General features: G+C 38.3%; 1 protein-coding gene across 1 annotated transcript in view; it reads left to right on the top strand.

The window, feature by feature from the left end:
• The window catches only part of tox (thymocyte selection-associated high mobility group box), a 68,387-nt gene extending 41,049 nt beyond the window's left edge, over positions 1 to 27,338 (top strand). Inside the window, exons 4-10 of the mRNA XM_084911885.1 lie at positions 5,731 to 6,015; positions 14,933 to 15,178; positions 17,904 to 18,128; positions 19,789 to 19,869; positions 19,972 to 20,460; positions 24,531 to 24,691; positions 26,004 to 27,338. Coding sequence (XP_084768011.1) covers positions 5,731 to 6,015; positions 14,933 to 15,178; positions 17,904 to 18,128; positions 19,789 to 19,869; positions 19,972 to 20,460; positions 24,531 to 24,691; positions 26,004 to 26,040 — 1,524 coding nt within the window. The 3' untranslated portion in view covers positions 26,041 to 27,338. The remainder of the gene's footprint in view (positions 1 to 5,730; positions 6,016 to 14,932; positions 15,179 to 17,903; positions 18,129 to 19,788; positions 19,870 to 19,971; positions 20,461 to 24,530; positions 24,692 to 26,003) is intronic.
• The last annotated feature ends 310 nt before the right edge of the window (positions 27,339 to 27,648 follow it).

The following is a 27,648-nucleotide window of genomic DNA, read 5'->3' as shown; positions in this document are numbered from 1 at the left end:
GTTGGTCAAATTCAGTGTATGTCGATTCCAGAGAATCAATGCGTTGACCGTGGTCCTGCACTGCAGACTGCACAGTGTCTAACTTAGAGGACAAGTCCTGAAAGGATAACTTGAAGTCCGCTAGCAATGCAGCTCTATGCTCCTCGAGCATTAAGCTAATCTCGGCTGCAGTTACAGGCGCCGCAAGTGTCGAGGTTTCTCGGTCTTGTTTGCCCCTTGTCTTAGACATTCTTTAAATCTTCAGTAGTCGACAAAGGCAAAAGACATCCAAAGCTGGGAATCAAAATCTCAAAGAAGTAGGTTCGTTAGGTAAATGCTGAGCCGTGTAGCGGAGCGGACCTAAAACACGTCTACCCAGTAAACGCCATTACCGGAAGTCAGAATGAGCCTTTCTAAGCACATTTCTATTGTAAATGGCCAAAAGTCCATCTTGCCAGCGCCCTGAAATTTTGCTAGCAGTTTTTACCAGAAGTCCCAACCGATTCTTATTCTTCACCGTCAGGTTACCAAACCACGCAGCAATACAAAAAGACATCACAGATTCGATAAAACTTCTATAAAACAAGGACAACATCTCAGATGAGACATTAAAAGATCTCATTTTCCTTAAAAAGAACAGTCTTTGTTGAACTTTTTTAGTAGTGGCATCAGCATGAGATTCAAAACACAGTTTATGGTCAAGTACCACACCTAGATATTTATAACTCTCAACTATCCCAATATCGGCAGTTTTAATGATAGTGGGTGATGAGCTATAAGAGGACTTCCTAAAATCAATAATCATGTCTTTAGTTTTTGACACATTAATGAAGGGAAGGACTCATCACACCAATTCACAAAATCATCTACAACCTGTCCATGGCCTGACTCGTCCCCCACTAGAAGACTGACGATCACTGTGTCATCAGCAAACTTCAGGATATGTCTGTTCGTGAAATTGCTGCGACACTCATTTGTGTACAGAATGAACAGAAGGGGAGAGAGGCAACAACCCTGGGGTGATCCAGTAGAGGAGGAGAGCACATCAGAAAATACACGATTCACCCTCACACATTGTGACCTATTGATCAGAAAGTCTGTCACCCAGCCGACCAGACTAGTGTCAAGCTTAAAATGATTGTAAAGCCTGTCAGCAAGTAAGAGGGGTTGAATTGTATTAAATGCAGATGAAAAGTCAGCAAATAATAATCTTGCATGGGTGTGGGGGGCCTCAAGATGCTTATACAAGAGATGCAGGAGTGTGACAACAGCGTCCTCCACACCTCTCCCTGCTCTATAACATTATCTTGACGGAGAACAGAACAGCCAAAGAAGAGCTTTTGGAAAGAAAGCTTGCCTAAGATCAGAATCTGTGCTGAAGAATAAAAGTGGTCATACTGAATATTGACTTTTAAGCAACTTACAGTATTGTAAATTTAAGAAATTTCTAACTGAATGCCCATTGGATACTTCACAAATCAGCAACCTGTCTGCAGCAGATGTATTTGATAACCTCCTTCTGTAATGGCTGGCAACATATTACTCACATTCATATGTGCTTTTTTAAAAATTTTATGAAATAGACATGGAGTTGTGAGACATGCATTTGTAACATGAACACTACATGTGGGAAAGGACTTAATCCTGACTACATTAGTCTTTCTAGGAGCTCCCATTGCACAAGGAACAGTCTATTGTACTACCAACATGAATGGAAGAGAGAAGGAGAAGAATAATTTATGCAGAAGTTGAAGGAATGACAGAGTTTGAGAGGGAGGGAGAGAGGCAGACAGACAAGCAGTATAATTTATGCACAGCTCAGAGCTCAACAGTGTAACAGTGATCCAAGAAAACGGACCATTCGGCTTGATGGTTGCCCGATAAACCCAGTATGCTTGCAGGGCTATGTAGTTGGTCACACAGGTTTTAGTAAAATTACTGCACTAGATCAAGTTTTACTTTACTGGTTTGGTATGTAAAGTTTTGTTTTATTTTAATGTAGAAGTGTCACGTACTCTCGCAACTCCTTGTTGTAAATTTAACAACATTCTTGCAAGATTGAGCTATTTTTCCCTTGTGGGTTATTTTTAAAAAGAAATCACCTCACAAAAGTCCACAGACAGCATAGGCAAGAACTGCTTTCAGAAATCGAGACACACCTTAGTCAGGTGAGACTGATGATAAAATGATAACATCATGCCTCCCGAAACTGTTATAGTTGTGCCATTTATAATTAAGCTATAGTTGAACTGCACTTGACCACACATGCACTGTAAACAATAAAATGGATGTGGGGCTGATCACAGAGAATATGTGGGAAATGTACTATTTGTGAAATGTTGTTAAAACATAGAATATAATGATATTCATCGTAAGCAGAGTGTAACCTGTGGAGAACCATGAGTAGTTTGAAAAAGTTGCAGAGAAACAGATGGATGAGTACAACAGTGAAAATGAGTGGTACATTTCTTTAATTAGATGCTAAAGTTACATGTTGGTTGTTGATCCTCTTTAACAATAATTAAAGGCTAACATTTCAGATTAAATTACTAAGTCACAGAACATTAACAGTGCAGTTGATTTGCATTATGGGAGGTACTGTATCCTGTTATATGTCATTACTGATCTTTCATTTATTCAGTTATTTATCATTTATTTTCATTTTGACATTTCCCTCAATTATCTTCCAATTGTCTCTCGTCTATAGAGCCCAATTATTTTCATTTTGGCTTCACAGATTTACTGTTTCTGACCAGATTTTGGTCAATTAAAACATTGTTGTCCATAATTTTATTTAATGAAATAGCTTGGTAACATTTCAGTATGGCTAGCGACTGTGTTTGTCGTTTTAGTACAGTTTACTGAAAACTGAATTGCATTTATTTTGGGACTATTCAGAGTTGTGCTCTAGATTGTATTTACAGCAACAGGACAGAGCCAAAATAAGTATCAGAGAATAAATAGCGTCACTATTCAATCATGCAAATCTTCAATCCATATTCAACATTTTGATGTTCCTTTAAAGTGCTATTCCCCTTTGGGATTAATAAAACACTCTTTCTATATGCAGCATTTATCTATTTCGCTTCCACCGTATGACACATTGCTTGACTTAATTGCTTTTGCACTGTTTAGAATGTGCAAAAGCATCTTAAAATATGCCCCTGGCACCTAAAACTTTGCTACTCGTGTAAGAAGTTGATAAGTACTCAGGCTGTGAAGTTATGAAAAGACACAGTCAAGACAGCGCTGGTAATGCCCTTCTAAGCTGATACTGGGATTACATGACACACCCATAAAGACTTATTTAACAAACTTGTTTTGTAGATTGACTGTTGAATTGCAGCCAAATCAAAGTAGTTTTAAATTTGCCTAAAACTGAAAGATGTGAGAGGGAGCGATGCATATCTGCTGTGTTCTGTGACCCAGTGCAGCAGTTTGACTCACTGATGTGAGTTAGCTTTTGTTAGTCTGCACAACAAGCTTAATGGCATATAATATGAGTTGTTGATTATTAATAAAATATAGAGAACATGAGCACAAAATGAAGGGAAATGAAAGTATTTTTTTTTCAATTTGTTGATCATTTTGTTTTATTTTTATATCTTGTTTCCTAAATATTAAATTGAAGCGGAAACTTATAAGTGGAACCGTGTTTTAGCACGGTGTGAGTGAGTTCCACAGTGAACCTATACTGTATTACTCATCGTTTAGTTCACAAGTCATGCAACTTGTAACTCAACACTGCATGGGGGTTTGAGATAGAGCAGAAAAGAGTGAGAGATGAAAGGGAAATTGAGGATGAGATTAGGAGAGAGAGCAAAAGAGGGGTGGAAGGAGAGGGATGGTGAGAGATGAAGAGCAAAAAAGTAAGAGATGGAGAGACTGGTGTGGCTAGCCAAGCAGAAAAGACTGTCAGTCTCTATAAAAGATCTCCTCTGTCAGATTAGTATGAGAGGGCTTCTCTAACACTGCCTCTCTCCCTCTCTTTATCTCTCACTCCTCTTGCATGATTCTCTCACTCATTTCCCTCTTCATGTCTCCCTCTCATGTGTCTTTGCTCTCAGCATAATTTGTTATGATATGGGGACTGCTCCTGTTCTTTTTTTTTTTTTTTTTTTTTTTGTTGTATGCCAGATTAGCACCTTTGTATTTTTTACACACAAAAACCTGCCTGTGTCTATTCTCTCAGGCAAAATGGGCTTGTACATATAAATTACTGTAATGTTGTGTCACTGAATGAGCAAGTATTTGTTCACAAGGCTTTTCTTTCAAGACGGGGAATATCATTAGCGATAATTAGTCTATGATACAAGCTGTGGCTGACGAAGACAGACTGCATGACACAATACGGAGCTGTAGACTAGAGTCTGAGGAAACAATGGTGTGTAGTTTTTCCACTCGCAGTCATTTAATAACTCTGACAGTAATGTTTTATGACTCTTGTACTCCTATAGACCCCTATGCAATTATTATTGATTTTCTTTAAGTTGTGCACTCTGCTAAAAGCAACATAGCCCAGTCACTTCAAGTTTTAAGTGTTGCCCATCATGTTATGTCAGCTACCCCACACCTGACTTTAAAATCCATAACATTTCAGAAAGGTCATAGCAATGTTTGTTTGTTTAATAAGATAATATTAAGAAGCACTAAAGCCATGAATTTCAGCATTTCTGGTAAATCAGCTGATCTCAGCACCAGCCCACAATAGCTGATGGTTTAGTTTATACCCTCCAGCGATCATATCCCGTATTTGCAAGCCACATGGATGCCCACATCTGTTCAAAGTACAGTGTAGATTCAACACTCTAAGGAAACAACGATGGATGGTTGGACTTTTTCCAACACCAATGAAGTGCCCATGAGGCAACAACAATGTACATTGGCTTAATAAAATTAGAAGTCTAGTTGGCATTAAATAAATGCCTACTTCCCATCACCCCAGCCTCTGAGCCTGGTTCTGTCAGAGGCTGATTCCTATTAAAAGTAATAATAATAATAATGGATTGCATTTATACAGCGCTTTTCGAGACCCTCAAAGCGCTTTACAATACCACTATTCATTCACTCTCACATTCACACACTGGTGAAGGCAAGCTACAGTTGTAGCCACAGCTACCCTGGGGCAGACTGACAGAAGCGAGGCTGCCATATCGCGCCATCGGCGCCTCTGGCCAACATCAGTAGGCGGCAGGTGAAGTGTCTTGCCCATGGACACAACGACCGAGACTGTCCGAGCCGGGGCTCGAACCGGCAACCTTCCGATTACAAGACGAAATACCAACTCTTGAGCCACGATTGGAAAAAGTGAGGTTTTCCTTCCTGCTGATGCCAATAGCTAGAGCAAGGGGGCAGGACGCTTGTTAGTTCAGGTCAGCCATGAAGTCAAAATCTGATATCATACCAGCAGTCATGAGCTGATGGTGATTTAGCTTCTACACATGTAAGGTGTGCTGTTTAAGCTACTTTACCCTGCCCAATGTTACTGCATACATGCAAGCTTCTTTGCAACCCACCTCCACTGCAGCTTCTATTTTGATGCAATCTTTGTCATATCTGTTGTCATGGATACCTGCTCTGTTCTGTGCTGGGATCTTGCTGCTGCTCTTTCCATCTCGTACTTTCCATGTGTGACAGAACAAGGAATCCCTGAGCAGAACCATGTTGCTAATGATGACTCAATATTTTATTTAATACAGTGACCCTGACTAAACTGTATTTGTTTATTTTCATTGTCCTGTCTGTCTTTAGTCATACCCAGTCAGTGGTTTGGGCGATGATGATTTCAACATTCCACCCATCACTCCTCCTACCCTGCCAGATCACATGGTACCCCCTCACCTCCCCCACAACTCCCCGTCTGGACCGTATCACTCTCTGGACCCTCCCTCCAATTCAGCTCCACACCACCCCTACCAGTTGCAGGGCATGGATTTGCCCAGCATGCCTGGTAACCAGGATGGGGCCACTATGTTGAGCCAAGATGGAAGCACATTCAGCCGGGATGGTGGCCCAATGACTAGCACTCTGTCTGTGGTAAGTGGTTCCAAATAAGTCACTGTGTATACACCTGGCATTTATGCTTTACTAGTAGGGGAAATAAAATTTCAAAGATGGATTTACGAATATAACTACCAGAGTAGCTTTACATGATTCATTTCAAAATCGCCCCTTTACATTTGATGCGAGACCTTGGTGCAGGCACTTTAAGCCAGTTTTGTTCTAATTGGTGTCTACTCACAAACACAAGGTTTGTATGGCTCTATGGGCTCAAAATGTGGTCATAAATATTTTGTACTTGTAAAAAAGATTTGTATGTGTAAAAAAGATTTGTGTGTGCGTAAAAAAGATTTGTATGTGTAAAAAGAATTTGTGTGTGTGTAAAAAAGATTTGTATGTGTAAAAAAGATTTGTGTGTGCGTAAAAAAGATTTGTGTGTGGACTTAGCCCAAAAAAACCCTGCAAATTACAAGTACGAATTTTGACCCTATTTTTCTTCCTTTCATCTGATTGGTCAATGTCATGTCAATCACAAATGTAACAATCCAATCAGAGAACAGATGGGTTTGGCTGTCGGAGGGGCGCTTTTTTGAACTGCAGGTCCTTGAAGGGTAATACAGTTTGAAGCTGGAGGATCTCTATATAAATATCCGATAGCAGCTAGGTCCCCTAACTTTCAGCAGCTGTTGAAAGGATAAAGTTGTGCTATATCAGTGGTTAGAAATACCATTATTACTTTAGGATTAGTTTAACACAAAGTTAGGGCTGACCCGGGACCATTGCTGTGAGTCACAGTGCGCAGCATAAAAGTCCTTTCACATCGGACACAGGATGTGCTGCTAATGCTAACTGCTAACTAAAAGCAAAGGATCCAGAATTTGTTGCGCTGGCTGCTGGGCTCTGTGGGTTTTTGCAGCAGCTCTACCTGTACTAGATGCACCTGCTCCTTGTCTTTTCTGTCTCTGACTTTATGTCCTCTACAAGAGTTTCTGTTTTTTTTTGCTAGTTCTTCAAATGTTCAATAAAAACATGTATGCTAATTCATAACGAAGAAAGCTTTGTAATGAAGACTGTCATTTCCAAAACACTGCCCGCCCCCACCCCGCGGTCCGCAGCGCTGTTGAAAAGGCTGTGGAAGTCCCTATATTAAACATGTAGACCTGTGACATAAAAATCACCAAACTCGGACGACCACAGACTGTTTTCCTTCGTGGTGATGAAGGAAAACGCTGGGTTGGCATGTAAAAGGGCATTTATTCCCTTCAAGGACCTGCAGTTCAAAAAAAGCGCCCCTCCGAGAGCCAAACCCATCTGTTCTCTGATTGGATTGTTACATTTGTGATTGACATGACATTGACCAATCAGATGAAAGGAAGAAAAATAGGGTCAAAATTCGTATTTGTAACTTGCAGGGTTTTTTTTGGGCTAAGTCCACACACAAATCTTTTTTACGCACACACAAATCTTTTTTACACATACAAATCTTTTTTACACACACACAAATTCTTTTTACACATACAAATCTTTTTTACGCACACACAAATCTTTTTTACACATACAAATCTTTTTTACACATACAAATCTTTTTTACGCACACACAAATTCTTTTTACACATACAAATCTTTTTTACGCACACACAAATCTTTTTTACACATACAAATCTTTTTTACACATACAAATCTTTTTTACGCACACACAAATCTTTTTTACGCACACACAAATTCTTTTTACACATACAAATCTTTTTTACAAGTACAAAATATTTATGACCACATTTTGAGTCCATATGGCTCTTCTTGTGGTTTGTACACACAAGTTCACATGGAATCAAAAAATGCAGACCTACGCAAAATGAGTCTGAGTAGACTTTTTTTTTTCTTTTTTTTTTTTGGCTGAAGTCTGAGTTCTGTGAGTTTACACTGAGGGTTCTGCACACACAAATCAGGGAGTCAATGTTAATGGAAAGTTACAATTTGCTGTAACATTGGCCTTAGTAGGATGATAGTAACCTATTTGAATTAAAGAATTTAGTGTTTGTTTTTTACTCTTTCCAATTTTATGTCCCTGTGTAGTGTATTTAAATTGTTTTTCAATTCAATTACATTTTTGTAAATTCTTATTTTTTTTCTCTGATACAAAATCTTTTTTTTTCTTTTGACATGTTTGATGGTATTTTACTATAAAACATATAATCCTCAGCATGGATGCAACAGTTCCCTTGTTAGTTGTTATGTATTTACCTTGGAAAAACTGACTGAACTTTTGTTCCAACAACATCTCACATTAAAAGTGAGGTACGCACTACATTTGCCCTAGATGAACAGTCATCATCTCGTTCCACTTACCATCAAATCATGCTTGATTAAAAGCATAAACATAATTCACATGATTAAAATCAATTAAACAATAAGAAAATGGATTTTGGATATTTAAATTTTATGTTACTATATATATATATATGTATGTGTGTGTGTGTGTGTGTGTAATGTGCTGAAAATGTTTAAAAAGCACACAATGAGGTCACATTACCATGTTTGATGTTGAAAAGTATATGCACACACTCAGATGTAGATTCTCTTTTCATTCACGTATAGTTCGATACCGGGTTTGACAGCACTTAATGAACAAAATATGTTATGTGGGTGACTAAATTCGGTAATGTGCGGTTGATTGGGTTGGGTGATCAGAGTTTACAGGAACACGACGCATACGGCAGCCACAATCTGAACTGCTGTTTGTGTGACAATGTGAAGCTTGAAATCCACTGCCAAGCTTTTCTTTATTTATTGTGTTAGTCAAGATAAACTTGTTGTGACAAATGTGTTTCCATGGATGATCTCAGAGATGTTTGCTGATATTTTTAAGTCTTTAAATCAGTTTTGGTTTTTGTATTCAGCCATATTTTGGTAATTCACATATACATTTAGATGGAGGAGATTTGACCATCGCAATAAAGGGTTTTGCATTTATTTCCCTCTAAAAACCTCTTTAATAATCAAACTACATACCCTTCATACACGGAGTTGTTGCCAAGTCCTAAATATCAGCATCCGTGGATATTCTTTTCTGGGCTAAATATATCTGGTCTTCAATGGCTTATAATTAGCCTAAAAAATAATCATTGTAAACTCAGCTGTGTTAGGCCTAAATGTAGCCCAAGATCAGTGTGTGTATTTGGGTTGTTTTTTTTGTGTGTTTTTATAGCCCTATTACAACGATGAAATCATATCCCACTCAAAAAAAACAATGACATGCTGGAAAGAAAAATTACTCTTTAGGTTTTGAAAAGACTTGCACACAGAGACACGTATGACTACAAACTCAAAAAGCAATTTTCCATTTACTAGAAGTCAAAATGTGTAAATAGTTTAGTTAACTGGACTAAAATTGGATTAACAACAAGTTTAGTAAAGCATTAAGCATAGACATTTCAGTATAATATTAATGATTCCTTAAACAGATGCCACAGTGGTGCGGTGGTTAGCACTGTTGTGTTATACCAAGAGGGTCCAAGGGTTCAAATCCACTGGCAAGATGGGGCCTTTCTGTGTGGAATTTATGCGTGTGTGTGTGGGTTCTCTCTGGGTCCTGTATGTTAGGTTAACTGGTGGACTGGCTGTAGGGGTGAATAGCTCTCTCTCTCTTTGTGTTAGCACTGCCACAGACTGGTGCCCTGACTCTCAACCTGTAACAGTTGGGATTGGCTCCAGCCCCACCACAACCCTAAATCGGATAAGTGGAAGAAGATGGATGGAAATCTATAAACAAAAACACATGATTGCAAAATTATCTTTTCAATTAGGTACAAAAAGTACAAATGTACTTATTTCAAGGAAATGGAGACTCCAAGAGAGTCAAACTGACAGCTTTATGTGTTTTTAACTGTACTCTTTAATGGTTTATTCAGCTTAACTGTGTGAAAGAGGATATTGCCCAGGGCAGTGTTATTTGAAGGCCAATCATGGCAGCTGGTTGATCTGACATTTTCTTCTTATGTTTAATCTTCGTTTCACAGTAAAGTGAAACTCTTGCTTTTAGCGGTGACATTCACATGTGGCTCACTGTGTGATACAGTAAAGAAATGAAAGCCAGACTCGAGACTCATAGTTACTTGAACTGTCAAAAAAAAAAATGGTTGTTCAGAGGAAACAGTATCAGTACTTGTCAGTCTCAGTAATAAAGATTGCTCCAATGTTTGTTAAGAATGAAACTTTCTCATCTCCCACTCTTGATCTTTCAGCCTTTTTGTCTCTTGTCTCCATATGAAGTGTACCTGCTGTAATATTAAGTATCATTTTGAAAAAACACAGAAAGCTGTCAGCTTTGACTTTAGGTGAATAGACTGTTGTAAATAACTTTTAAATATATTCAGATTTTTTTCAGATTCAGACTCTTTGATTGTGATTAACCTGCTTGTTAAATGCGGAACAATACAGATAATTATTTTAATGGGCTGAAGGGAATAAAGGTAAGCTCTTATTTCTCAGTCTTTGTCTGTCTCAGTTTCTCTCTTCTCTGTACCTCAGTTTTATATTTTCATGCTAACATACATTTATTGCCAGTCCATGAATTATGGTTGCCTAGCAACCGTGCCTGGCTCAGGCTAATGTTGGGAGGGTGGTAGCAAGAAGGTGTGTGTGTGTGTGTGTGTGTGTGTGTGTGTGTGTGTGTGTGTGTGTGTGTGTGTGTGTGTGTGTGTGATTCCTAGGACGGGCAGGACTACTCAGATGCAGTTAACATTCAGATGTGGATGGCTCTGTTTTTATGTTTGGCTGCAGTCTGATTGGAAGTTGTTGCTCTGAATGGTGATTTTGGTGGAACTTGGTTCCAACTCATTCTGTGATATTTACCTTTACGAAACAGCATTTTTCCTTTTGTCTATTGTATAGTGAAGGAACAAGCTGTGAACTCAAATGTATGAACGCAGGAATGAGCACCACTCTGCAGAAATGTGTCGCCCCAAAATTGGGCATTATGAATAAATACAAACAAATCATAAATGATAATACAGATTGCATGATGACATTTACAAGTTTACAAACCCTCTAGTATTTTGAGTTCATTGTGGAGCGCTTCGTACATCTGCTTTATGCGGTGTTGGGAAGTACTATGATATATTTTCCTGAACACCTGTCGCCTGAACAGATATTTCCATCTCAGCTTTTTAATTGGAAATCCAGAAGATGTGTATAATAATATGGATGGCAGCACATTTCATATGATGTGGTGCAATGTAATTATTGCTTATCCTAATATTTCAGTTACAGACACGCAGCAAGATTTCTAAATTTAAAATCTGTTAGACACAACTTACAACTGCTCAGTTGTAAGTCACTGTTCTAATTGAAGCTGCAGCAATTAGTTGATTAATCGATTATAGCTGATGAATGTGTGAAAATTGTTTGTGCAAAAAGGACAAATATTTGATGACTTAAGTCTTAAAGATGAGAGTTAGTTGTTCTTCTTCTGGTCTTTCATTTTGGTAACAAGTGATTAATCCTAAGCTCTCTTTGAGCTCTAGGATATTATCTGGGGATTTTGCGGTTACTTATTAAAAACATGAATAACAATGAAGGCAACGTTCAGGTGAAGCCTTAATGAAAGCAGTTGTGGGTTGAATTCCAAGCCCCCCCCAAAAAATATCAGTAGTAAAAATATCAAGTTTTTTTATTGATAAAACATTTAAAATCTGAAAACTTTCTACATTAAATGTGAATGTTTCGCGCCTCTACTTGTCCTTGAGTCTCAGTGTCAGTAACCACAAGCAATGGTGCTGGCTTCAACAGGGTTTTACTTCCATATAAAAACAGTCTTGATGCCAAACAAAGGGAATATCACTTGTGCCATTATAAAAATATTTCTTAACTGGGGTTTAATTAACCAGAGTATAAAATGACAAGAAAATGCATATTAAATTAGGTAACACAGACTCTTTGCTTTAATTAAATATGTCAGTCATTGTCACTATGCATTCACTCCCATTTAAGCCCATTTAGCTAGGAAAACCCTTAGATATAGATGTATAGTGATAAACAACACAATCAGAGATCAAATTGATCTTTGGAAAATAACTTTTTAAATACAATCAAGGTTAAAAGAAAGTACACCTTCTATCATTTCTATGATTTTACATTTCAGGACGAAATAAAAAATTATCTTGTCCATAGCAGGTCTTAAACGTGGGTAAATACAACATCAGACCAATGACTCATGGTGTATTGCACCACATCATTATTTGGTCAAACAAAGCCAAAATGCAGATTGTGAAAAACTAAGTACAAGTATTCGTCGCTCGCATTTTTTTTGGAAGAATTTTGGTCCACTCATCTTTACATTGATGCTTCACTTTGTTTATACGCAGCTTTCTTAACCAGCGGCATTCCAATCACGTTGAGATCTTTCTTCCTTGTCATTGCGTTAACACTCACCTGAATGCTCCAAACCTGTAAAATGCCAAAACATTAAGGTGCTCACACTTCCTGATGTTTGCCGCTTAGTGTCTTAACCTCTATGGAAGCAAAGGGTATGTTTAGTTTTTCACATGGTGCTTCTGCATTTTGACTAAATCGTTAAATAAATAATGGCAGGCTGTAATATATAATATGTTTTCTAGCTCATCTGAAGTTGTATTTAAATCATTTTAGGACCAAACCAAGGACCAGTTTATTTGTTATAGTATCCTGAATGTTATATGCAGTCTTGTTTACACATTAAACATATTGTATGTTCATCTATGTTTACTAAGCTGACATTTTGTTGTTTAATTGACCAGGAAAAAAACCCTTTATAAATCCTTTATTTGGCATGCTTGTTATAAAATGTCATGTAGGTAAATGGCTTTTCTGTTTGTTCAGGCATGATGGCAGCTCTTGCTGGCAGTTTTGAGATTGCATGCAAAGGAGTGATACAGATTGTATTTGACTAAAAACAGGAACATATTTAGAATTTTTCACCTCTACTTTTCATAATGAAACCCAGTAATAACCACACCTGTGTGAAGGTGTGAAAATACCGCATACAGCACTTGTTTCATGGCATGAGTCAGTCATTACTCAGCCTTCGGGGGTTTCCCCTCTGTGGCTGTCTTAGGCCATCATCAGAAATGACCCCCGCAAAGGAAAATCAGATATTTTTTTTTTCTCCATCGATAATGTTTTTATCTGTGAAACAGTTTTGTTATTTTGTGCCTACAGCCTCTGGTATAACCTTGCGACCTTTATTTCCAGTTAACTGTTGCTACTCGTGATGTTACGGGCATTTGTTACATATCTTGCTCTGAATTTTCCATTGGTACCTTTGCTCCTTTTCTTTGTTATTCAGAACCAGGCAGTTTAAAATTTGTAATAGAGTTGAGCATAGTAAGATTGTAATCAAATAAAATAACTAAATATTGATTTGTAATTTTATTTCAGTAGGTATAGTAAGAAAATATTAGATTTTTAATGAAGCCCTAATATCATTTCCTCTTTTTATAGTTTTGCTGTCAAATAAATCTGGCAAAGAGCAAAAGCATTTGTGGAAAGTTATGGCGATAGGGTATTTTGACAGTTTATTACTATGACATTTATTAAAGTCCCAACCCAGGCGATGTCAAACCACAGCTCGTATTTTCAGCATTTCCATCAGCACATACACATCGTTCTGAAACCTGTTCCCATGTAAGAGAAATGTCACTCACAGTTCTATCGAAACGCCAAAGCAGAGACCGCTGCCGAGACACAGAAGCCGAGTTGAGGTAACATGTTCCCAACAGGGACACATCACACTAGACCACATCCGTTATTATTCACATGCTTACTAAGAGGAAACTCTAAATACAAGCCATCATCGGAGTCCCGTCTTCATATTTGTGATCATAGGTGTCAAAGTCCCCACATCTGTGGTGTTAGCAGTGATAACTTTTGTTTTCCTGAGAAGTGGACTGAATATCGCTGATGACTGGCTCACTGCAAGAAGAGCTCAACCTTAGGAATGGCAGTAAAAACTCAACTATTACAAGTGTTCACACAAAAAAACTTTGTATCAAGTCATTCATTTCTATAAGTAAATGATTTTCTATATTTATTAAATATGTTTTGACATCTACTTAATAACATTAACAAAAAAGATGAAATATTATGTTTTGAGTTTTATGTGGGATTTGTTCAGCATTGTTCAACCCTTCATTGTGTTCTTACAGTTAATCAGTTGACTTGTATTTATATAAATTCACAACAACAATTGGCTCACATCAGTTTATATTGTAAGGTAAAGAAAGTTTTTAAGTTTAAAGTTTGCTCTTTTTTTTAGTTATATAAAATAATTCTTTGTTTGTAAGGGGGAATAAATAACAGAAAACTCAGTGAAAAGTGTTGGTATCCACCATACCATTGTTATAAATGTAAGCCCGGGATTTGACAGACATTGCAGTCTAATAATTGAGGCACTCACGCAGTAAGGTAGTGCGTTATTATTTACTTTGCACTCATCCTATCCCACACGTGAAGTTTTGCACTAGCTTCTCATGGGAGTAGCAGTGGAGTTTAAGATCTGTAGTGAATAATTTTGGGCTTCTGATCCCATCTTTCCTCAGACCTGTCAGTTGTTACCACCATTACTGTGAGATTTCATTATCAGTTAATCCTGGACTGCTGCATAGCAGAGACAAAACCTGATCATATGAGGGGTAGAACGTCCACACACAGAGGCCCAGATCAAGGATGCTTCATTTTTTTTTTTTTTTTTTTTTTTTTTTTTTTATCCAAATCAACTAATACTGATTGGATTTTGCATCCCAGGCTATAGTGCATTACATAATGTGTTTTGCCTTTTTGGAACAAAGATTCTACAATAATGTACAATAATGAAAAGTTAAGAGAGCTAACAGCAGATTGGAATATTTTAAACATAAATGCAACAAAGGGAAGTCATCCACTTTTTTCACTGCCATAATCACTTGTTTTGTTTACACAGATGCAGCAGATGGTGAATTCAGATTCTCGGTTTACCAGCAGCCAACAGCCAATCGAAGCAGCGCTTGGGCCCAAGAGCCAATCAGGCATGAGCCAGCAAAACCAGTTGTCCACCATCAACCAATCCCAGCTGGGACTGAGTGGGAACTCTGCTACCCATAATTCCCCTTCACCTCCTGGAAGTAAATCTGCCACTCCATCTCCCTCCAGTTCAGCACACGAGGACGACAATGATGATGGAGTCAGGGTAACAACACACAGACACATGGACGCAGCATCTTCTGTTCAAATGACTCACATCTTGCTGGGCTGTAACACCCAGTTGTGTTTTCTTTTGTGATTGCATAGATACTAGAGAGCTATTTTAATAATGTTATGTGTCATCATGGAGGCATTCTCCATGCATATCAACTAGACAAAAATCAGCTCTCTCATTGTTGGCTGTCTCACACCGCTCCACACTAACTGCTCATTTTCTGGGGAAATGAAACTATTACTGTGTTGCTGAATAATATTTACCAACTTTGTCACACACTATAGATAGGAAACAGTATAAGCCACTGTGCAGGTAATTTTTTCTTCAGGAAGGGAAGGGTGGAAAATAAAAGAGCAAAAATGAGTCTGATACTCATACACATCATAACAGGGGCACCCCTTTATTGAGCCGTATGCAAGCTCAGGAAAACCCAGCGTGCTTATTAGACAATGCAGATTAATTTATCTGGCAGCTTTTACTCACAGATGGTTTAGAGTGCTTTAAGGAAGAAAAATTATTCATAAGAGCAATATTAAAGGCATTAATTTACCATGATAAAGAAAGTGCAGTTGTGGTGCAGCATTACAGGCTAAATATGACCTTCTTCATAATCCAAGTGAAGGATCCTGCCTGAGGACACAATTTTCAGCCAAAGATTTTGGTTATGCCATTGGGCAGATGGTGATGTTACGTGAATCAGATAACAGCAGGAGGATTTTTTTTCCTGTGATGTAAGGCTGCAGACAGATGAATTTGATTAAAGCACATACTGTGCTGATGAAGCAGCTTAGATGAGTTTGTTTTGGTTAAGTGAAAATGTATTTCTCTATAGAAAATCACTGCAACAGCTAGCAGCCATCAAATCATAGAGAAAGCAGCACAACTGATACCACTTTAATATAATTTGTAAACACAATAATGTTGCTCAAGGGTCATTATTTGATGTCATAACTTTGCACCCTGGGTCCAGTACTTTCCTTCATGAGACTGAAGTTTGTGTGTAGTATTATTTTCAGACTTGCTGTTTTCAGTCAAACATTAATTACTTAATTATGTTTAAACGCCCGTTCTCAACATTTCTTTATATCATTTCTTGTCATTTTTAAAGTGTTATTGAGCACTAGTTTTCCAGCTTTCTGAATGTCTTTCAAAGTTATGGTTTGGACATTGGCTGCTTTTTCACTCATTTTCAGAGAATTGTTCACTAAGCCACTTAATAACACTGACCTCAAGTGATGAACCAGTGTTGTGTTTAAACATATTAGATAACATAGCAATGACGCAACTGTAAATTGTACCTCTAGGCACATCGTTACTAGCAGCCTGTTGCAAAACCATATGACTACATACTACTTCTTTAGGTAAATCCATGAACATTGTCAAAGATGACACAATTTGACAGGCATTTTTGCACTAACAAGGTGGTTTCCAAAAAGCTATTAGCGAATAACTTGACGCATCTCAGCATGGTATGCAGTGTGCCCTTTAACAATGTGAGAAAACTGCACATCAGCCCCCGACTTCATGTGCACCTCAAGCACACATTTATACAAGGATTTCTTTAACAGTATAGAAAATTCTTCTTCCTCAGCTGGGCTTATGTTGTTATGACATAAAGTATATGATCTGAACACTGTTAAATGATAATCAGTAATTAGTGAAAGTTTCTCAGAAGAATAACTTCGAACCATGTAGACAATAACGTCTGTGCAGATGTGCTGCTTTTGCTGAGGTATTATGGCGACTTCACCCATTTAGCGCAGCAATGACTGTAACCACTCTACTGAGAGGCTCTTCTGCTGGTGGGGACTTTCCCTAAGACCATCTCTGCAGTTTACTTATTGCTTAACATCAAAGATTAGCTGAGGACATGTTTTAAAAACAGTTTTGGTGTGAATTGTTCAAATGCAAACTTACTGACAACAGAAAGAAAATCACTCACTCTACAGTTTTTAATGATATATTTAATTTACATTCTAACATTTTATGTTTTACGTGTTATATACAAATTTCTCTTTGTCAGTCTATATCGGGGGTATTCAAGTAAAATTTAAGGAGGTCCAGTTAGAGAAAATTTCCTCAAACATTGGTCCAGAAAATCATAAAGTTCCACATAATTATATATATTTAAAATATAATACGTTTTCAAGTAGACTGACAGTTGTAAAAGAAAGTACAATTTAACAGTATTTTAACATTTGTAATTAACTTTTACAATGGACTGGCAGGTACTCTAACAATAAAATAATAATAAAATGTTCTTTTCTCATTTCAAGTAAAACAGGATTTGGAGTTTTTTTGTTTTTTTTAAAAAAAGGTGTCGTCAAATAAAATGTTTAATTTTGAGAAATGAAAAGGTTTCATTTAAGTTTCGTTTTTTCTTCTTTTTCCTTAACTACACTTCACATGCAAACCATCTCGGTGTTAACACTCCTTTTCCCTCTGTCTGTTTCTCTGAATTACTGTTTTCACGTGCGCTTTTTTGATTGGCTGAGATTGTTCTGTGTTTTTCCTTAATAATTAATTACAATGACAACTGTAAAGACAAAGGAGGTTAAAATAACCTTACCGTAAACATAAGAAAAGCTGAAAAATAAAAACAGTCTGTCAAAATCTAGTAATAGTCGCAGTCCACCTATTGGTGACCTAGGATCTATATATTCATCCATTCACATTTTCTCTATATACAGTGTTAACCTTTATTCTGTTTCGGCAGGGAGAGAAGAGGCCAGCAGCAGCGGACATCTCCAAGAAACCGAAAACGCCAAAGAAAAAGAAACGAAAGGACCCCAATGAACCAGTGAAGCCAGTGTCTGCCTACGCCTTGTTCTTCAGGGACACCCAGGCTAATATCAAGGCACAGAACCCCAATGCCACCTTTGGGGAGGTGTCAAAAATTGTGGCCTCCATGTGGGATGGTCTGGCAGAAGAAGAGAAACAGGTAAGGGGAGGGAAGGCTGTACTAAAGTAGGAATAAGGGATAATAAATAGGAAAAGACAAATTTCACTGTATCTCAGTAGTTCAGTTTTTTGTGACATCTCCCTTCATATGTGAAACATTTCCAAAAATGTCATTAGCACCACCCCACCCCCATGACTCATATTGATTCCGCTGAGTGTCACTGCTTATATTTGGTGGTTTGCTGCACAAAATTGCAACCAAACTGATAGTAATTCTGCAAAGTTCTAGTTAAAACTGATCCTGTGAAGGCAGGCTCTTCACTTTTATAGAGCTCATTTTGAAACAAATGATTAACACGGCCCAAAGCAAGCACATCAGAAAATCAAATACTGCAAAGAACATAAGCATAACACACACTAAAAATCATTAAGCAGAGAGAGAAAACATATTAAAACAGATCAAAATCAAATCAGAAAAGGCTTACCGATAAGTTAGTCTTCGTTGGTCTGTGAGTGATCGACTTAACCTGAATACTCAGGCAGTTCATCCCACAGCTTAGGGCTCTGACAGCAAATGTCTGCCAGCTGCAGTTTTAACAGATGTCCTCTGTTCAAAGATCTCAGGCTCTATCGGAGCTCATGTCTGACTAGCAGGTCATATAGAGGACGGATGCCGCGAAGATCCTTAAAAATCAGCAGTAGCATTTTAAAAGCTGAGTGCCAACAGTGAAATGAAGCTAAAACAGGTGTACTCAAATTAGATTTAACAGTAAGTCGTTTATTCTGGTACTTGCATAATATACAGAACTGATTCTCATTCCTCTCATCTGTGTTTTGTATTTGGTATCAGTTTACAGTAAAATCCAAAATTAGGATGCAAAATTGAGGTTGGGATGATGGCAAATGCTATTTTTATATTTGTGAGAGAATGTTGACATTAGTGATTTGTTTATATCACCACTGTCTAAATAAATCAAATCAAATCACTTTTATTGTCACATCACATGTGCAGGTACACTGGTACAGTACATGCGAGTGAAATTCTTGTGTGCAAGCTTCACAAGCAACAGAGGTGTGCAAAAAAAAAAAAATACAATAACATAAAACAAGCAAAATATAAGAATGGCTAAATCTGAGAGTAATAAATATATGTACAATATAAGAGTGTATGCATTACTGGATGTGTATACTAAATATGTTTTTCTACGTGTGTGTGTGTGTGTGTGTATATATACATATTTTACAAATTAAATAGAGTAAACAATAAAATAAAATATATAAAATATACAGAGGTTGGTAGTTCAACATGTGCAAAACAAGTGGCATTTATATACAGTGTGTGCGTGAAAAAGGCGATAAGTGTCAGCATCATGTTTGTGACAGGAATCAACCGTTTATTAGGGGAATGTGAGCTCTAACAATACCAATGAGATTCACAGTCATTAATGTGAACCTAACAGTTATACAAGTGGCATGTCAGCTGGACTGATCACTGCTGGGCTTCGGAGAGTATTGGCACATGCTTTGGTAATTGATAAATTTGTGTTATTAGATAAAGTCATTAGCTCAGCGCTAGAGTGATATTATTATTATTATTATTATTCTGATTAAATCCAACCTAATTTTTGTAGTTGTGCCTTTTGTTTATCAAATGCTGTGATGAAGGTTCACACTTTTAGAGTTAAATGTTTACGTTTCAGGTGTACAAGAAGAAGACTGAGACAGCTAAGAAGGAGTATCTCAAACAGCTGGCTGCCTACAGAGCCAGTCTGGTTTCACAGGTGCGCTACACACACTGATACATGCCAAGTTAAGTTACGGATTATAAGAGTGAAGGGTCAGAAAATTCCTGATTTTCAGTTTTCCTTTTTCTTCTTCTACAGAGTTACAATGACCCATCTGAAATGAAGCAACCCCACTCTTCCTCCTCATCTTCCCCCTCTTCTACCTCCATGATTACACCCAAACATTCAGTGTACCCTGGTCACCCAGGGCAGCACCCTTCCTCCAGCCCACTCAGCCACCCTCTCCCTCCTCATCACCATCAAGGCATGTACATGCCCTACCCTCACCCCTCACACCCTTCCCACACCTCGAGCCCTGGCCTCAGCCCCCATCTTCCCCCTCCCCACACTCAGATACATCCCCAGCTCCAGGCTCTGTCCTCCAGAGGGACGGTGCCACGAGCCAGCGTCCCCCACCAGGGAGCCATGTCCCTTGGCACTGTAGCGGCCGCATCCACCCCTCCTCTCCAGATCAGCCCTCCGCTCCACAGCCAGGCACACCTGGGAGGGCTGCACAATCCACACCATCAGCACCAGCAGCTCAGTGGCCACTCAATGGGAATGGCACACTCCCCTGCTATCACACAGGTCAGTTGCACTTGATAAATCTTACTATGATGATAATGATACATGCGTGTGTATGTATGTGTGTTTCCTAATTTCTCCTAGAATCAATCTGCAGGGACAAGTCGCTGCCCTGTTTCCATCAGATGTGGGTCATAAGGTCATTTATGTGTGTGTTGGATCGCAATGGTGACGCAGCATTTGATTCAGTTTACTAAAAGATTTTGTTCACTTAGAATGATTCCATGTCTTAATTATATGTATCTGTTTTAGCATAAATCTTAAATAAGTGTGGACAACTCCAAGAACCCGCTGAGCAACCGTTGTGTTTGTGCGTTTGATATCGGTCTGTTGTGGAAGTAGGAAAAAAGTGCAATGCACCAACCACATTTGCTGCATAACTGACAAAAGTCATTTTTGCTAGTAATACTTTGAGATGGTGTGAGGGGTGAGGACAGCTACAACACACAGATACTGCTGTTTAACTACATGTAAGAACACGTGGTTACCCATCACTAATGGTGTTGCTGGCAGGTGTTTGAAGTCTTTTGGCACAGGTACCATGGCTTTCTCCATCACTGATGTGGATTTGCCTGAATGTTAGTGACTAAATGTCTAAATGGCAGAATGTTGTCACTTTAAGATTAGTTAAACCGACAATGTTACACAGCTGAAAAAGGACTTACCTTGACTGTAACAGAGTCAATCAGTCTGTCAGTCAGCCTCTGCCTTTACTGTCAGTGTTAGCTGCTCATTTAGTATTTCTGCGAACAGAGGGGAAAAAGAAAAGATGAACAGCTATGATATGAATTCATGGAAGACGGTCTCCTCCAGAATAGTTAAAATCAGAAGATTACCACTGAGCCTCACTTCCCATTTGATCCCCCTTCCTTTTTATGGTACACTTTTTAATCCCCAACTCCCATAATCCCTTTCTCTCCTCCATTTTGCATATTTTTTTAGAAAAACAGAGAACCGAAAACACAGAAAAGTAAAAGAGAAGGCAAAAATGAGAGGACACAGCTACAGAGCGCTAAAAGTTTTATTTTTTTTTTACTGAGTCAAGAGTGAGAACTGATGGGGGAAGGGAGAGAGAGAGAGACAAAAGAGGCAGATGGGGTCTTTGTGAAGGAGTGAAGGAGAAGAATTTGCTCAACAATAGATGAATAGGTGAGGTAGAGGAGGAGGGGGAGAGGAGAGCAGGGGGAACCAAACCACCTGCTGTCCTCCTCTTTCTCCTCTTTCACTCACAACACTCAGATTAACTTCCCTTTCAGTCCCCCCTCCCCCACATACACACTTTTGTCATTTTACACACTCATTTTTCCATCTCTCTCCTCCCTCGAGTATCCTATGGTTAGAGACATGCTTGCTGATGTTTTTCCCCTCTTTTCCTCTTCCTCCTAACTTTACATTTTCACTTTTTTCCTCTCCCTCCTCCTGGGAGATAGAATCAGAAAAGCTCTCAAAATTCTGTAATTACTGCTCATGAACCTGCGACCCATCCCTCTCCTTTTTATGTGAGTTTCATTCAGAACTTCATTCCTATCTCTGTTCATCTGAAACCATTCTGCCAAAGATGTGCTAATAGCTGGCTTTCAGAACCCATCAGCTGTCCATGGACTAATTCATGTTGAAGGAGGAAATAAACAGTATATCATTAAAACTTTCCTTAATGACACTTTAATGCAAGAAAAAAAGATTTTACTTTTCACCTGCTTTTTTCAAGTACTGTGACTAAATTTTCACTAAAGTTATGTTTGGCACAGTGAACCCTCTCAGACTATTCAGGACAACTTCTCCTTTAAACCTTTCATTTTTTTTCTTGTTAAACACTTTCATTGCTATTGTCTGAATGCATCTAGTGTAACAAAAGAGAGACCCCAGTATTTTTCTTCAATGCTACTTTTCCTGTCTCACCATCAACAATGAGCAGCTGTGACATGGACTCGTTCTATGACACAAAGTCCACATAAGGACAAAAACACTTTATTATTATTTTACTATGAGCAATATTAGCAGGCAAGCAAGTCACAGTGCATTTGTGACCTAAGTGGGGAAATAGGTGAAATAAGTTAATCTTTTTCCACTTTTAGCAGGAACTGTTTTGTGTTACAGGTTGTTAAAATAATATTTATTTATTTATTTATTTTTTAGGTATTTAATTGTCATCGTATTGTTGTTGCTGTGCATGCTAGGAATCATAAATGCATGGCATCGCTACATAAGTGTAAAAATGTACTGTATGGTTGTCGCACTGGGTCTCAAGTGGTTTGTTAGCACTAGCAGGTAAGCTAACTTTTTGCCAGATAAAAACTAATTTTATCTATGAAATCAAACCATCTCATCAACCAGTATAGATAGCACCAGTATTGTATTTAACTATCGGTCATCAGCAGGGAATTTGAAACGTGGGGCTTGGGTTTAAGAAGTTTAAGTTTGGGTTTAACACAAACTTTTGGCTTGTGTTAACGCTACCATGTTTGCTAACATGCTAACGGCGGTCTGGCGAGGAAGGAGCGGCTAGTAGGTCCAGCGGGCATGTGATGTGGAGGTTAGCCGGACAACTCGGAGGCGAGTCACTTAAATAGAACAAAAGACCTTTAGTTGGTTATATTAACAGAACAAGACCATACAAGCTAGGTGTCCACGGCTCTACTCTATTCGTACATGCATGTGCCGGGGGTAGGTAGTCACCGGCGCCAGCCCATTACAGTGGTACAGTCTCTCTAAACAGATGCTTGGCTGTAATGACGGCCTCTGCACTCACACTAGGAGAATCTCAAACTACTACAATAATAGGACGACACTCCCTAGCGGTGCTATATCATAATAAGGGTTGTTACAATGGACAAACTACAAACTATCTCTTAAAATAAAATTTCATTTAACATTGCATACTTACGGAGCCCCTCTGATGACATGGTCCAAAAAATAAATAAATTGTGGCCACAAAATATACGAAATGGGTATAACGTGCCCACGAAATACTTATTTGTGGCCACGAAATACTTATTTGTGGCCACGAAATACTTATTTGTGGCCACGAAATAGTATTTCGTGGGCACGAAATATGTATAACGTGCGCACGAAATGTTAATTTGTAGCCACGAAACACTTGACCGATAACTGTGATCTTTCCCAGGCCCTTGCAGTTGGTTGACAATAAAATCGATCCCGGCATCCAGGTCGTACTTATGTCTGTAAAGCAACTGGGCTCTCAATATCCTGTTTAAATGTCTCTCCGTAATAATGGTTCCTTGCATTGCCAGGCTTTTCAAAATGCATTTGTAGCTCATTCCCAGCCTAAAATAAAAATCAATCATACCGTCTCTGTCCATGGTTTATAGGTTTAGCCTACTCTCATGCTTATGTCTCTACGCAGCTGTCCAGGATGTGCACACATTATCTATTTCGTGGCCACAAATGCATAATTCGTTGCCACGTTATACCCAATTCGTGCCCACAAATTAGCATTTCGTGCGCACGTTATACCTATTTCGTGCCCTCGAAATAGTATTTCGTGGCCACAAATAAGTATTTTGTGGGCACGTTATACTATTTCGTGCCCACGAAGTAGTATTTTGTGGCCACAATTTATTTATTTTTTGGACCATGTCATCAGAGGGGCTCCGTACATACTAACCTTCTTGCTAACATTATTGCTTTCATCTAAGTGGAAATACTAGTTGGCTTGCTTGCTAAATTATTTCACCAGCTAATGTGATCTGACACATACATTTATATCTGGGGCCACAATATGTTACTGTTTTAGAACCCTCCACTGCGGCGCTCACAAATCCTGTCCTGTTGCAAGCTTTGAAAGTGGCCACTCAGAACAAAGTGGGCTTGTAATTATGATTGCGTTAAAGAATGAATATTTTCAAGGTCTCCTTTTTTGTCAAATGCATATTTGAAATCACTAACTTATTGTTAATGGTGCTCCCTCTTGAATTTATTTTATTTTTTTTAAATAAGTTATAATCGTTTTGTTTGTTTACACCTTGAGGCAGTTGTTGTTGTTGTGATTTGGCACATTATAAATAGAATTTGAATTTAATTGTTTGGGGATGTTTGTTTGTTTGTTTGTTTAGGGCTACCTTCCCTCCCTCCAATCTGACTACCAGCCAATAGGTGGAGGTATCATGAACAGTGGAGCAGTGATGTCATCATCAGTGGATTACCACCAGATGGGTCGGCATACACCGAATCATCACCCCTCTCTGGACTGGAGCACTGATTACCATGGCAACGGGTGTGTACTAACACTGCACTGGATTGCAGGTGTTTAAAAAGAAACCCAATACTCAACAGACGTGTTGTTGTCTGCAGTGATGTTAGATGATGTGTGGTTACAGATGGCAGTGGCCACATCCGATCAAGAAAACATGGTTCATGGAGGGGAAAAAAAGTAACATCAAAGATACATTTCAAGAGCAGCAACAACCCCTTTCTGACTACACCTTTCCTGTGTGGAAGTCTGTGACATGTTATTATAATCCTGGATAACAAAACTTTTAAAAGTAACTTGTAACATAGCAGTATTAGTACCATTTAAAAAGTTGGCATGTAACATTATATTCCATACTATAAGAAGAGAGATTGTTAGTCAAAGTTTGCATTTAACTTTCACTTTTGCATTTAGCATCTCTACCACCACACAACCAGCAAAAAGCTTGGTAATTTCTATTGAATTAACAGCTTTAGCCAAAGTAAAAGTTAGCTAACTGTGATTTCAGGGCTGTCCTGCCCAGTGAGCCTAACCACTAGTGTTGTAGAGCTATAGTTAGCATTAAGGTAACTCTTCCAAATGCAAAGCAGAGCTCCTTAGCAGCTGATAGACACTTATCATTGGCTGACACAAAATAATGCAAATACTTCCACCATGGAACAACCAGCCTGTCTGTCATTGCTCACTGATTCAACTGCACTATTATTAGATGGGTTTCTATCTAGGTGCAGCATATATTTAAACAAAATAACAGAAAGAAAATGTTACCTGTCCAGATGGTGCTGCTAAACTGTTAAAGGATAAGAGAATACAGTGAGACGATGTCAATGAAAGACAAAGGAAAGATAGTGTTGAAAACATGATGGGAATGTGGTGTTTCTATTAGTCTTTCATATATAATAATGTGAGGAACATTTACCCACTGCTCTTGATAGCCATCCAGTGGAGCAGAAGCTTTTCTATCTTAGCTAAATATAAAAACCTTTTAGCAGTAGTTCTCAGTTTCCATATGAATGTAGAAAAATGCCTAAAAGCAGATGCGTGGGATTACACCTATTAAAATGAAATACAACTGTATTACCTGTAATATTAACCAATGTGTACTATGCAGTCTACATTAATCACTTTAAATGCATATCACCTCGGCATACAAAAGATTTGGATTAACGTAAATTAATCTAGAGTAGAAATGACCAAAACCAGTTCATATAATCTTATAACAGACTTGATTTTTCTTGAGGCTCGTTAGGAAACAAAAGGGGAAAAACTTGTGGTCATCATTGAAACAATGAAGCGTGTCAAACATGTCCTTATTGATTCTCCTCTCTGCTTCCAGGGCTCTCCAGAGAGACAAACCTCTGTATCTGAGCTAATCTCAGGACCAAATGGCATCAACCTTCTGCCAAGCCCTTCTACTGCCACACCACAGAACCTCCAGCTTGTTCTCTCCATCCTTAAACACAGCGAGAGCCAAAAATCAGACTCACAGTTGATCATCTAAATCCGGAATAAATTAGTTTATCTCTTAAAATAATAGTTCCAGCAACAGAAGAATGGAACATTTCTCGAGAATGCTGACAAAACATCTGCATTTGGCGCTTTCTACTGTCTATTTACTGCATTGTACCACCATTGAACTGAAAATGTGTACACCAGCATGGAGAGGTATATTGGTGTATATACTCCAACCTTTGTCTGATTTCCCATCTGCCCCAGTTCCTCTTTTGCAAGGATGGTGTTTACAATTAATTGCTGTAAATTGCTGTAACATAATCTTTTCAGTTGTCCATATAAGGACAATTACTCGTTTCTTTTTTCTTTAACTCATACTTGCGGTCTCCTTCTATAGCCAAAGTCAGAGGAACGGCAAAAAAAACAAAATGTTATTAACCAAATACGACACAAATTGTGTTTGATAACTGGTTCTTTAATCACATGAACGTTAGCCCTCAGTTTGATGCCGTCTGGTCTGAAGTCCCACTTGGTGTCTGCAGAGACAGAGAACATATGGTTACTGTGAGTGTGGAACACTGCGATAATGACTGAAATAGCACCGCTTCGTTCGGCTCAAGACAAATTGGAAAAAGATCTGGAAGAGCACCTGAAGCTGTTTGTTTAACCAGGCACCGACTGTGAATAATTGTGTACGATTAAAGAACGTTTGTTGTTCTCTTGATGAAGTCCACTGTATTTTAGTCCATGAAATAATAAAATGTCAAACAGTTGTCTGCTGAAAAAAACATCCCTTTGTATGATGACAGCTCCTCCTCCTGGCATATGTCTGTTGATAATATTGATTTGGATCCAAACTGTGTGAGTGTGTGAAGTGTTAATGAGAACGCACAAGTGGGTTGCATGGTCTCCTTTGTCATCTCTATCTCTCTGTTCACAGAGGCTATTTAAGAAACTTTAACTGTTGCTGGGTTGGCTGTGTTTAAATTTGTTTTTGTTTTGTTTTTTTAAATCAGCTTTTGTTCTAGTGTTAATGATAATGAGACATATCGCTCTCGTTCTGTATCTCTTTGTATTAATGTGTTTTTTGTTTGGTTTTTTTTGGCAGATGAAAGCACTCTGGGCAACAGCACCCATTATGGTTTCCTTATTTTTAGATTCTAATAATGTGTTTGAGAATAAAGTCAACGCTGCATTGACATGCAGTCATTACTCCAAACCTGCCTCTTTCATGTTATTTCTGAGTGCTTTGTGACAGCTGTTTTAATTAACTGCACATAATAGCACAGCCCTTTACAACTCCTTTGACACAATACACCTTTGTCTGTATCCTGCCCCTTCATTTATTTAAAGTAGTTTGCAAGTGCAAAACAAATCCCTTCTCGCAAAGTCTCGCAAAATAAGTATTTTTAATCTTTGTTAGGTCAAACAGAAAATCCTACTTTAGTGTTTCTTTTCTTTTGTAGCCACACAGCTTTAGTTTCTTAGATGGAGACGTCAGTGAAAATGTTAATATTTTTTAAATGGTC

The sequence above is a fragment of the Perissodus microlepis genome, chromosome 18 (genome assembly GCF_051167445.1).
Source record: "Perissodus microlepis isolate ML-2025 ecotype Zambia chromosome 18, ASM5116744v1, whole genome shotgun sequence".
In the NCBI taxonomy this organism is placed as follows: domain Eukaryota; kingdom Metazoa; phylum Chordata; class Actinopteri; order Cichliformes; family Cichlidae; genus Perissodus; species Perissodus microlepis.
This window is presented reverse-complemented; position numbering and strand designations above follow the sequence as displayed.